The 13,474-nt window shown below is 52.4% G+C and overlaps 1 protein-coding gene across 1 annotated transcript in view; it reads right to left on the reverse strand.

Annotated features, from left to right (window-relative positions):
• SRL (sarcalumenin) overlaps positions 1-12,166 on the reverse strand; it is a gene marked incomplete at its 5' end in the record, with an annotated part of 103,945 nt that extends 91,779 nt beyond the window's left edge. The window contains one exon of the mRNA XM_084640696.1: positions 12,106-12,166. Within this exon, the coding sequence (XP_084496822.1) occupies positions 12,106-12,166 (61 nt within the window). The remainder of the gene's footprint in view (positions 1-12,105) is intronic.
• Positions 12,167-13,474: the final 1,308 nt, after the last annotated feature.

The raw sequence follows: 13,474 nt of genomic DNA on the forward strand, positions 1-13,474 counted from the left end.
CAGAGCAGTGAGAGCTCAGGGATTTGGAGTCGCAGACGTAGCAAGAATTCATGGAAAGCGTTCACTAACAGTGTCTGCGTGAGATCGGATGGGGAGGGAGCTCCCTCGGGCTGAGGTCCTGGAGCCTGTGCCGGGGTCAGATAGGGAGCAACTCCCCTAGGCTGGGGGCAGTCACCTGCACTAGTACCCTTTGGGAGAGGGCTCTGCCAGTCTGCAAACATGGCTTGAATTTGAGGAGAAGCATGTGCGGTCTCAGGGCTTTCCTGAACTCTCTGCTGTCCAGGCCCCAGTTTGGAGGCGGATCAGGTGCTCAAGAGCATTCCTTCTCATGGGAATTTAAGATGCTTTCTCCAGTTATACAAGTGTCAAGCTTAAGCCCTTTTGACTGACGGTGCCAAGTGACGCAGCTGGGAGCTGCCCTCCAGCCAGCCGAGCCCCAGTGACCCATTCATCGTGCTCAAGGGGGGCTGCAGTTGGCCCTGACACACCCACAGGCGCCAGCAGCAAGTCAGGGGTTAAAATAAGGGGTGTAGAAGCAGAGAGCCTATGTGTGTGCGCCCCCCTGCTGTCGTTTCCTGCCCTGTCTGGGGGAGGGGCCAGCGGACTGAAAGGTGTGAATGATTTAACCCTGGGCCTATCTCCCCAAAATAGCTCTCCATGCAGGCATGAGGTTTGAGCGGTGACAGCTCCATTTCGTGGCCTTGCTCAAGGCCAATTACACCCCCCCCCCCCATGCATAGATCCCAGCCGGCAGCCCTGGTTTCCGAATGGAGCCAGGAAACTTGGTGGCTAGGGCAAGTTCAGCACTTCAGACCCAGCCGCCCACCCTGCTGCTGATGCAGTCGCTGGGGCTCTCCTCAAGCAGGGGCTTTCCCTGACTGACAAACAAACCTGTTCTCCTCTGTGGAGTCAGCGGGGTGTCCTACAGGCCCCGAGCTGAGCTTGAGGGCAAAGCCCAATCGGCTCCCTGCACTAGGGGTCGTCCCACAGCTGGAGTAGCGAGCACAGGTGGCCCAGCTCCCCACTGCCCTTGCTGCAGGGCGCAGCTGGCGGAAGCATAGGGGACAGTTCAGCGAGGAGGTGCAGGCAGAGCATTCCATGCAGGTGTAGAGAGAAGCTGGGGCAGACTGTGGGGGAGGGAGCCAGGGTCTGGTTGGGGGCAGGAAAGCCTGAAGCACCCAGGGGAGAGGCAGGACTGGATCAGCCTCCACCCTCCAGGGCTTAAGCTTGACACATTCTGCCCTGGCTTCCCATTCGCCTCCCCCAGCCTGCTCCCCCCTGCAGCCCCTCAACCCCAGTCAGCCACTGCTGCCGCCTCCCGCTGCCTGGCTGGGCACCTGCAGGGGGAGCTGTGAGAGCGGAGGCTGGCAGCCTCCCTGCATTCACCACATTTCCCTACTCCGCCCCTACAGCCCAGCTAGGGCTGGGGGTGTCCTTGCTCCCAGAAGCCCCAAAGATGAGACTGAGCCACCCCACAGGAGCCCACGTGGCACATTTGCCCTGCTGGGTGCACGGAGGCAGCCCCACTGCAGCCGCCGCACTCTAGGAGGGGCTCCTCCTCCCCTCCAGGCCCTGAAGCCAGTAGGCCCACTCAGTATGGCCATTAATATTCCCAGGTCCTAAGTATTCCCCCCCGCCTCCCACCGTAGGAGTCGCTGCCCCAGCTAGAGTGCCTGCAGCTAGCTGTGAGGGAGCGAGCTGCCGCCGCCCAGCCCAGAGGCGGCTGCACTGGGAGGATGCTGTCGGCACACGGAATATTTTCCGCACGGCAGCAGGCGGACAGGAACTGCTGCCTCTTGAATCTTGGTTTCTTGTTTCTCTGGTGTGAAAGACAAGTGCAAAGTACTTCACTTAGGAAAGAAAAATCAAAGGCACAGCTACAAAACGGGGAATCACTCGACACTGGCTAGGTGGTAGCACTGCTGAAAAGGATCTCAGGGTTCTAGTGGATCATAAACTGACTATGAATCAGCAGTGTGATGCAGATGCAAAAGGCCAATAGCAGTTTGGCGTGTATTAATAGGAGTGTTGTATGTAAGATGCGGGAGGTAATTATCCTGCTCTGCTCAGCACTGGCGAGGCCTCAGCTGGATACTGTGTACAGTTCTGGGCACCACACTTTAGGAAAGATGTGGACAGATTGGAGACAGTCCAGAGGACAGCAACAAACATCAAAAGTTGAAAACCTGACCTCTGAGGAAACGTTAAAAAAGAATGAGCATGTTTATGCTTGAGAATAAAAGAAGACTGAGGAGGGGGATGTGACAGGGCAGCACTCACCTCTTGAGCGCCTCCTAGCGACTGGGTGTGGTGCTGCAGGCTTTTTCCTGCTCCTGGCACCTCCTATAGCAACAGTTCTTGAACTTTTGTACCGGTGACCCCTTTCACATGGCAAGCCTCTGAGTGCGACCACCTCCTTACAAATTAAAACTACTTTTTTATATATTTAACACCATTATAAATGCTGTCAGCCCCATCTTGGGCCCTTTAAAGTCAGCCCTTTGCTCAGGCTTCTAAACAAGCCTTATCCCTTTCTCAGGGCTTAGGCCACTTCACCAGTGGGCCTGGGGAACCCAGCCCATTAGCTACACCGGACACCAACCCAGGGACCCTACACTCAGCAGCCATGCACTGCTCACTGCAATCCTCTGCTGCTACCTTCCTGAGCCTCTTCCCACCCGGTCCCTTTATCTTCCCCTTACCTTAGGGTTACAGTTCTCTGGTCTCCTTTCTCCCAGTTTAAGTAAACACGGGCGGGCAGGTGGGCCCCCTTCCTCACCCCTCTGGTCCCAGCCATTGAATGATCTGCACAGACTCTGCAGTTCCTTTTATCTGAGCCTGCTGAGCTCTGATTGGCTGCTTCCCCAAGGCCTCTCTAGGCAGGCCTGGAGGACGTACCTCCACTGTTCCTTCCTGAGCCGGGGTGTGGTAGGACTGCAGGGCCTTCAATAGTGGGCCTCAAAAAGCCAGGTGCACTGTCACGGGGGACCACACAACCATCCACAAATATGTTAAGGGCTGTTATAAAGAAGGCAGTGATCAATTGTTGTCCATGTCCTCTAAAGGTAGGGCAAGATGTAATGGGTTTAATCTGCACCAAGGGAGGTTTAGGTTAGATGTTATGAAAAACTTTCTAACCATAGGGAGAGTTAAGCTCTGGAACAGGCTTCCAAGGCACGTTGTAGAATCCCCATCACAGGAGATTTCTAAAACCAAGTTGGACAAAACACCTGTCAGAGATGGTCCAGGTTTAGTTGGCCCCGCCCCAACCCAAGGGGCTCGACTTGATGCCCTCCCAAGGTCCCTTCCAGCCCTACCTTGCTATGATTCTGTGAACTATTGGCTAGCACAGCAGTACCATCGGCTCCCCACATGGACCCTGCACTAAGGCAAGTCCTCCCACCTATCTAACAAATACCCCTCTAGTCCAGTAGATCTCTAATTTATGGCACTCGCCCTTTCTGCAGCACTCCCTTCTCAGTCAGCAGGCCTGCAGACTTTAGTCCTTCACATGCAGTGGCTCTCAGCAGTGTGTCCGGGACTACTGGTGAACCACTGTCTTCACACCGGAGCCCCCTGCACTCCTATGTTGCACCACACTACGGTTCTGAGAAAAGCCAGTTCTCAGTCTCAGCTCAGCACATGGCTGGGAGCTGCAGAGAATCACAGCAGAGAGGAGGGAGGTCAGGAGACATGCTCCCTGCAATCCACTTCTCCTCATCTTTCAATGGCGTATCTACCACAGAAAATTATTTCACTTCTGAGGGAAAGGGAGCATGGCAGGTGAAAGCTGTTTGGAAGTTTGCCCATCACTAGTGCCTGTCAGGGATAAGGGCTAGGGGTCAGTTCAGCACTGCCCACCACCTCCTACTGGCCACCTTTTCTGACAGAAGTAACTTGGAGCAAACTGGTTTTGAAAAGCCGAAGCTTGGGGCCCTGTGCTCACTTTCTGTGCCTGTGTCACAGAGCCAGCCACATTGACACTTGTACATTACACTTCTGCCTCCGGGTACAAACTACTGTCCTAACGTCGGGTTTCAGCTGGTGGGGAACCTTGCAACTCTCTCCTCCTGCCTCGGTGACACAGCTGTCATCATTTTCCATTGGAGGTTTGGAAGAGGCTGGCTGCACTGTGTGAATTAATTAATTAATTTGTGTGCTCATGGCACTAAAAACAGTCATGATTTCAGAGTGACTTTCCAGCAAGCCAGTCCACACCTTAAACAAGCAGAATGCCAATGCTGAAACACAGTCAATCCTGTCTGTGCCATAGGCTGGGAAGGGAGTGCATAGGTGTGACCAGGATAGCAGCAAGCCCTGCTTTTTAGCACAGGCATTCTGTTTGCCCTACTTCACCCTGTCACCTCTCAGTGCAAAAGCACACAAGCTACAATCAGATGCTCCAAAGCTCTTCAGACACGTCCTCATCAGCCTTTGAAGCATCTGAAGCTTTCAAATTCAGCCATTTTTGAATCATCTAAGCATAAAAAAGTGTCTGGACAATGTAATGGGTGGGCATGAGGGAGTGGGGGTGGGAAATGTGCTGTCACTCTTACCTGCCTCAAAATGGCTGAGCAAACAGCCACCAAAAACGTCACCTTTCTGCTAACAATGAGCTGGTGATATTTTAGCCCAAAGGGTTGTTTTTCTGCAGCACCAGAAACTATGAGAACTTAGCTCCAATGTAGAAATGGCACTTCAGCAACATCCCTCGTGCCACAGGGCCCGTAAGACAGTCCACCCAAACATTACCAAACATGTCTGTTTGAAACACCCCCACCCTCCTGTTCAGCAGGTAGGTATAGACTGGGGGAAGGCAGGGGAGGGGGGAGCCGAGCAAGCTATGCCTTCGTGGAGCTGCTTGAAGCCCACCAAGATGCCAAGCCACCTACTTTGGTCTCTGAACGGCTGGTCAGTAGGGGACCTGGCCCCTTTTCTGAAGGCCCCATACCCAGCTCCTGCCAAGACAGACCCTTCTTCCCACCAGGAACTGACTTCCCTGGTGGATATTCCAGTAGGTTCCACAAGAGTCATTGCCATAGAGGTCAAGGCCAGAAGAGACCACCAGAGCCTCTAGTCTGACCTGCTGCGTAGCACGGGCCACCCCCACCACTCAGTGTGAGTGGATTTGTGACCTGGCTCATAGGGTTGCAGTGCCACTCACTCAGGTTTGGCTGGGTGGAGTTGAAACACTTAATGATCTTGACTGCAATTTCAGCTGGAGTTTCCATTAGGGCCTTGCTGTGCTCCACCCCACCCTCCCCCCACCAGCTCCCCACTAGCATGCCAGGCTGAGTCGTGCCACCCCTTCCGTGCACCGACAGCCTAGAAAAGCCATGGTTCTCCGTTCACCTGCCAGCTTGGTGCAGCAGAGACAGCAGGCAGCACCCCACCCATCTGATCAGTTCTGTTAGAGAGGGACAGCCCCATCAGTGAGCATGTAGGTCCTTGACTTCTCTGCTGCTGAAATAGCTAATGAGAGGCCCCTGGTGAGATGGAGACCTGTACGTTAGGAGCTGGACTCACAGTGACCCTGTTTGCATTCTGGCCTGGCCTCTCCTCCACCCACCCTCCAGCTCTTCAGGCCATATCATTCCTATGTCTACAGCACAAGCACAGACCACATTAGGCACAAAAAAGATCCAGAAAAGCTGAGAGAGATGGCCTCACACCCAAGGAGATCCCAAGAACCGAGCCCAGCAGCACCTGTGATCACAGCCACAGACCGGCCCGGCCCATATATGGGTTTGCATACTGTAGCGTTACTGTGTGATGTAATCTCACACCTGTTGGTCTATCCCAAGGAGATAAAATTGCAGCAGCTGCTGCACAATGATATCAGAGCTGAACACATGATTCTTAGGGATTATTAGCTGATGAATTTCATGTGTAGGGGGAGTAGGAGAGAGGGGGGTTCTTTCCTGTTTGGGAACTGTGAACGAGCGCCTTACAATTTTCCAGCATCCATTTCCTCTGGAATCCTCCCCCCCACACACCCCCTGGGTGAATAATTCTTGCTCCGTTGGTTGCGAGCAGCTCTTTTGCGAGTACTCCAGCATTCAACATTTGATTTCATTTTGATTGCACCCCTAGGTCACATGGTATTATTTCCTTATCCTGATTGGATGAGGAGCATAACCCTTGGAATCAGGCATCTGGCACAAATACTCCCATTTACACCTTTGAAAGTTGATCTCTGGGAATATTCTCTAAAAGTCACTGTTGCTCTGAGTTTTCTTGCCTGTGAGCCCATTCATTGAAAGTGAGCATTACAAGGGTGCACAGCAGCTCCAATACGAAAGTATTTTCTCAGCTCTAATATGGGGTGTTTCAGCATAAGGTTTGGATACCAGTGGAGTCATGGTTTTCAACCTTTTTTCATTTGCGGACCCCTAAAAAATTTCCAATGGAGGTGCGGAATCTGTGGAGCCCCAGGGGTCTGTGGACCACAGACTGAAAACCACTGCACCACAGTAACCCACTCAAAAATGGTGCGGCTCTGTCCCCCTCTAGTGGCAAGGCCATATAGAGAAGTCTATGAGTCTGCTCCTGCCTCTGAACTAATGTACCTGGTACTTCAGCTCAAGCAAAAGACATTCAGGTGTTAGACCCACTTAATTCATTGCAGATGACCCATCCAGGGGTTCTGCTGGATTCCCACTAGGTTTTCCAACAAATCTCTACAGATACCCAGTTCAGACTGTAACATGCATCAGCCAATATTTTACATGGTGTAAAATGTGACTTATTTTCTACAAATGTCTTCAGTCTTATCAATCAACAATCAATCTGTATCACTGAAGAATCAGACAACTGATTCTAATTTTAAAACACTAATACTCTGCTGCTGCCCACACCCAGGCAATCTCGTTGGCATTAATGGGGCTGCAGGGGTGTATCTGAGAGAAGAATTGACTCTCAGGATTCTTAGTTTGACATCTGTCACAACGACATGGCGTGTAATTGCAGTTTAATCAGAGACTCACAGGCAGAAGAAAAGACCATTTTGGTCAAACCTGAATTGTACAGAATTTGCTCTCTTGCTTGCTAACACCTTATTCAGTCTGCTCTTAAACACTACCAGTGAAAGTATCTCAACCCTTCTCCTTTGAGAGCAAAGCTGATGATAAAATAAAATAATAATAATAATAATAATAAAATTAAAAAATGAAAAACAAAGTTGACATTTTGACATTCTTTCCATTTTGCAGGATTCGAACATGACCCATTTTTCCTGTTTGTTTGTTTTGGGTTTTTTTGCAAAATCTTTTAAGTTGAATGTTTCATCAGAAAGGTTCTCAAAATGGAGACTGAAATTTTTCTGTTACTGACAAGTCCGTTTTTGGAAAATGAAAACTTGTAATAAATTCAATGAAAATTCAGTGAAAAAATAGCACTTTTTTTTTTTTTTTTTTTTTTGGAAAATCAGTGGAGGTTTTTGAAAAGAACAACCAACCACACATGCAAACATTTTTGACCAAAAAAAAGCATTTTTTACAAACTCCCCTACACCTCTTTGTATAAACAAATTGTTATCATCTCTATTTGCTATCTGGGTCTTGCTATTAAATACCCTATTCCTGGTTTCTACCCTAGTTGTATCGTTCCTTAGAGTCAAGTCATAGCTTCTTATGCTGCCATTGGTCAAGTATGAACAATTCTCTTCTTTCATTTATACTGTTACCTCAATGGTGTTTATTTTTAATCATAAATTATGTTGTTCCTTAAATGCTTCGTTACATGGTAGGAATCACAGGGAATAATCTTCCCCGGAAGCCAAAATACATAAAAAATATACAGTCGGTGATGTGATAGCAAAGAGAATATGTTTCTACTATAAGCCGTCAAATATAGACCTAAAACCTGGAGAATTAGACAAAATCTCATAAACTAAAATTAGAAAAAGAAAGAAAACAGGAAAAACGTAATGTGAAAGACACCCCATTAATACAGGCTGAAAAGTGACTTGTGGAATGCCTCTCTGATGGCGAAAGCACCATGAAGACACCTACATAACCTCTTTGTTACTAGGCCCATCATGAACTCCTAACTGGACATGACCTGAACATAGGTTCATAGATTCAAAGGCCAGAAGGGACCATTTTGTTCATCTAGTGTGATCTCCTGTAGAACATGGAACAGGTAATGTCCCCAAAATAATTCCTAGAGCAGATCCTTTAGGAAAACATTCAGTCTTCATTTTAAAATTGTCACTGATGGAGAATCCACCCCTGTCCCTTGGTAACTTGTTCCAATAATTCATGGTGGATTCTGTTCTTACTTCCAACCCAACAGTGTAAATCAGGAGAAGCTGCATGGCACTCAGCAGGTCACACCACTGCCAGTGAGGCCAAAGGCAGAGCCAGAGATCTTTTGCAACAAGTTATGTAAATGGCCCCACAGCATAATTCTCAGGTTCTGCTGCAATATCTAAGCCCTTGCAGGTATTTTTATAGGCTGTAACCCTGTGTCCCTGAAGCCTTCTCCTTTCCAGACTATATTTTTAGCTGCCTTGCTCATTCCTCCTCATACATCTGATCTTCCATACACTGTCTCCTGGGATGTTGGCGGTTTTCTCTTGCTGCCAGGGGATGCGTGTTTCTTTAAATCTGTAGTAGGAACCTGATGGGGCTGGAGAGGGTTTGAGACAGTAGCTCTGCAGAGGGGGTTCAGGAATGATACCGTTTCCTGTAGTCCATTAAAGTTCCTTGTTCCACGCTAGAAGAAAGTGGCTCTCTCTTGTGATTCATTACCACTCTCACATGACACAGAGCAACACCAGCACAAAAGAGCAGCAGAGAAATAGTCAGGGAAGAGGGAAAAACTATCCTGTAGCTCCACAAAGGCACTGGCTGGAGCTGGCCTTATTTTATCCAAGCCCATCCGAGCCCCCCAGCAAGAGATGCTGCCCTGGTCTAGTCCCTGGCATCACAATGGCTCAGTCTTGTATATGCTACATATACCTGGGAATCCTAAGAACAATGCATAGCCATGGAAAACCAGCGGTGGCCCTTGATGAAAACTCTTTTCACTGCAGAACAAGGCACAATTTCCAGCTGTGATACTGAGGTGCACATATAAGGGATGATACAATCTATAGTGACAGGACTGCAAAAGGCATTGATCTGATTATGGGCATTGACTGGTATGGGAAGGGTTTGCAGACAGTGCACAAGATGCCTTATGCAGCGTCTCTGTGACTTCCCCATGGTATTCCTGCCACAGACGCAGCTAGAGTGATGGGACGGGCAACCAGCAAGGAACTCAGAGCTGGACAGGTGCATGCTGCACAGCAGGGGGTGTATGTGCGTGTGCATGGGGGAGGGGGGGTGTTGCATTTATTTAAAAGGGGAAAACTGAATTGCTTTTTAAAAATGGGCAAGGCAGATTATTTGAGGCCCCACATGTACAGAAGAAATTAACTCCTCCCTTGTGTACAGTCACTAACACAGAGCGAGAAGTGCCACTCCTTTTTGAGGGGTTGGTGGGCTCAGCAGTAGCTGCCGGAGAAACCAGCTGCCTTTCTAAATACTTGTGTGACTCAGTGAGGGGAGCATCTGAGTGTCTCCGAAGTACATAAAAATAGAAATAACAATCTCTCCATTTCCTTCCCAGCCCATTGGAGAAACCCTTCCCCGCATCTGTCGCTGCTAGGAGGAAGGGGAGGAGCAAAACACGCATCCCTGACCTCAAGTCTTGGTAGGGCTTTCCCATCCCTCTGTAAAGGCTATGGCCCAGGCGGCATGGGCTGTGACATCATAATGATGAAACCAGTAGGATTCCAGTATGCAAATGATTCCAATGGGACTGACCATGTGTGTTGCGTGGCACATAAGCTCAGGACAGGAAATGGGCAAGCGAGAGGAGGCAGGTAGCTGGTGCGGTGGCAGCAAAGCAGCAGTGGTTAAGGAGGGGAGCTAGGGACTGAGCTGAGCACACTTGGCAGAGTGGAGGGAGGGTGTCGGGAGAGACAGGGCCATGGCCGTCATGAGCTGATTTGTGCAGGCCGCAGCAGGGGATGGGTTCCAGGTGTCCCCGTGTTGGAGCGTGAGGGAGGGTTACCACCCAGCAGTCTGAGCGGAGGAAGTGGCACATGCAGGGTGGTACCTGCCCATGCAGTGTGTGGCGGAGTGAAGTACACAGGACAGCTGGGCTCGGGGACAGCCCTGAGGTTACGGACCAGAGAAGTAGGTGGGAGGTCAGAGCTGAGAAGGGATCCAGGATGCGTCTGACAGTTCCCAGTCAGCTCCCTGCCAGCCCCCTTGGAGTGCCACTTGTGCCCTCTCCACCCGTGGATTGTGAGGCAATGGAATGCTGTGCTCTGCGCGTCCCACCATGACATGGTCCCAGTTTCTCTCTGAGCACCCATGCTGAGAATCTGGGGGACTCCTGCCATTCTAGCTTGGGCACTGGTGGGCCCTGCCAGCGACAGTGTCGCATGGCCTGGGCATGCCCAAGCAGGTGCTGATGGCACCATGTCCAGGCTGCACTAGCACCGGTGCTGCCAGACCTGCACCAAATCCCACCCATATGGTCCGTATAGAGGTGGCCTCCGGAAGGACCTTGACTGTCCAAATGCTCCTCACCACTCCAGAGTGCAATGCAGCCAAGCTGATGTGGTTCAGGACACCAGACGCCCGTGCAGGGCTCCACCCCTTCTGAGCATCAATGGGCACAGGGGAGGGGCTGATGGATGCCCCAGGACATGGCTCCATGGGCCATTCTCCTCGCCCCAGCCCCGAGGCTGCAGTAGCAGCTACCGAACTGTTCCACAGCCAAAGAGGGCCGAGTCCTCTCCTGGCCCTCCCAGAGCCAAGCCCATCCACATTCATGCTCAGCTTGGGGAATAACCTTCAGCACCCAGGGCACACTGGAGGGAGAGCCAGGATCTGTCAGCCCCTCTCCCTTCTTGTTCTTGTGAATGATAAAGGATGTCCTTAAAAGGATAAAACTCCCTCTGCTAGTCCCCTGTGTGACAATGCGAGAAGGCAGCAGCTGGGCATGGCCATGGTGGGAGAGGCTGGGGAAGCGGAGAGGGAGGAGGGGCGGGAGGGCTGTGGGGAGCTCGGCGTCCAGTTACAAGGCTGTTTCCATACTTAGCCACCTTGCAGCCGCCTGGGATACGCAGCCCCAGCCAGTGTAGCAAAGGGAGACCAAATTAACTCAAGGGCAAGCAAGGGTAATACTGCCCCACGCTTCTGACAGCACCCCAAAGGAGAGAAGCCTGCAGGAAGCAGCCACACACAGCCCAGGAATCCTTGGAGCTGGGCCCCATGGCGGCATGGGGTCACTGCCCTATGCATGAGGGAGAGAGTGGGAGGCCGAGGGGAGGCCCTGAGGAAGTGACTCAAAATGCTGAACTGCATCTACATTTTGCCTGGCACATCTGCAACATCAGGGCAAGGGAACGGAGAGGAACCCCCCCACACCACCACCACGCCCCACTGCAAAATCCAGCCCAGCCTCCCCCAGTGCAGCACACACAAAAGATCAGGCGTCGGCTAGCTGCTGTGCTCCTGCGCTGCCTCCCATGGCTGGGACATCCACGGAGTCCCCGACTCCGGAGTGACTCCAGCACAAGGGCAGGCCCAACATAGTGCCCAGCCGCAGCGCAGAAATAACCCACCCGCAGCATCAAAGTCTGCCCTTTGCATGCGACGTGGACACAGAAAAGGAACACCCCCCCACACGCCTGCCTGCTGCAGGACGGCCTCGCTGCATCGTGGCGGCTGCCCCCAAAAGGCATGGGGGGGCTGCCCGGGTCAGTTCAACCCAAGATACCCCCGGGGGCCTCCGAGCTCGATGGCTCCCCACAGGGTTCTACTCATGCCCAATAGCCGTGCCCAGTGCTTTCGAAGCAACCGCCCCAGCCCTGTGTGGCTTGCACACCCCGACCATGGGCTGGGGGTACAGTCACTGCCCTGGAGCGGGGGACAGGCCAGAAATCCCCCTGTTGTGCCCACACAGAATGGGGAAGCTGGCAGAGTGGGGCACGGCTAAGGCAAGGGAAGGGCCCCGGAACTGCAGCACACACAGTGCACAACCCCCAACAGTGTCCGGAGGGCCCCAGCCCCCTAGGCAGTGGGGAGCAGAGCCGGGCCTTACCTGCAGCCCCGAGGAGCAGGAGAGACGCCACACAGCAGCACAGCAGCCTCAGTCCCTCCATGGTGGCTGCCAGGAGCTCTCTGCTGCTCGGCACCTCTATTTATACAGCAGCTGGGAGAAGGGGACAGGCCACAGTCACTAGGGCAACTGGGCGGCAGCACAGCCCTGCACAGACAGAGTCTGCCTGACGTGCCCCCTCCCTAGTGTGGGTCTCGGACCCTGGCCCCCTCCCCCGCCCCGTGAGTGTGCTGGAGGATTTTCACGGGGTTACACTCAGCTCTAACTGTCACAAATACCATGAAACAGGGGCTCCTGGTGGTGACAGCACAACTGCAGAGAGAGGGTTATGGGGGTGGGGAGCTGGGGATTCTAGTCTCTTCCATACAGCTCCTTATACCGTGCCCATCACTGTAATATCTGAGCTCCTTCAGCAGTGCATAAAACAGGGGGGTGGGGCGTCCCCAGGGCGAGAGCACAGCCGGGGGGGCTGCAGGGCGGGGCGTCCCTGGGCAAGAGCACAGCCAGGGGGGCTGTGGGGCTGCGCGTCCCCGAGGCTGAGAGCATGGCCGGGGGGGGCTGTGGGGCGGGGTGTCCCCGGTGCGAGAGCACAGCTGGGGGGCTGCGGGGTGGGGCGTCCCTGGGGCTGAGAGCATGGCCAGGGGGTGTAGTGCATTAGCAATCATTCCGCCCCCTCTGGTTCAGTGGGAGGCCACTCCGACCCCACTATGTCACTGAGGCACCAAGCAGTCTCATGGTACATCTACAGTACGAAATTATTTCGAAATTATTCTATTCGAATTTTCGGAAGCTATTTTATACATTCAATCTTCTGAGTCCCCACTAAAGCACGTGAATTTGGCTGAGTGCATCCACAGTACCAAGGCTAATATCAAATGTCAGAGCAGTGCACTGTGGGTAGCTATCCCACAGTTCCCGCTGTCCCCGCCGCCCATTGGAATTCTGGGTTAAGCTCCCAGTGCATGATGGGGCAAAAACATTTCGCGGGTGTTTCTGGGTGTGCCTCGTCAGAAAGCTACGGCAGACAATCATTTTGAGCCTTTTTGGCGTGCAGAGGCCATACTGCTTTCAGCAGACAGTGCACCGCTGCTCTCCTGCTACTATGAATCCACCTCTCATTTCCTCTCATCTTCCCACGTAATCTCTACTATCTACTCTTCCTCTTCCTCATCGAACGCTTCTGCTGCCAACTCTGCTCGGCCATCGTGAACTGAGCAGCACAGCTTTCACCGCCAACTCTGCCCTCCCGCTATTGCCACCCTTCGAGCTTCTCCATGTTGTCTGTCCTGGGCTCCATCCTCCGTGAAAGCCACAGAAGACAACCATTTTCCGCCGTTGTTCGGCTACCGTG

This window comes from Lepidochelys olivacea (genome assembly GCF_965140295.1).
Source record: "Lepidochelys olivacea isolate rLepOli2 genome assembly, chromosome: 10".
NCBI classification, from domain to species: domain Eukaryota; kingdom Metazoa; phylum Chordata; order Testudines; family Cheloniidae; genus Lepidochelys; species Lepidochelys olivacea.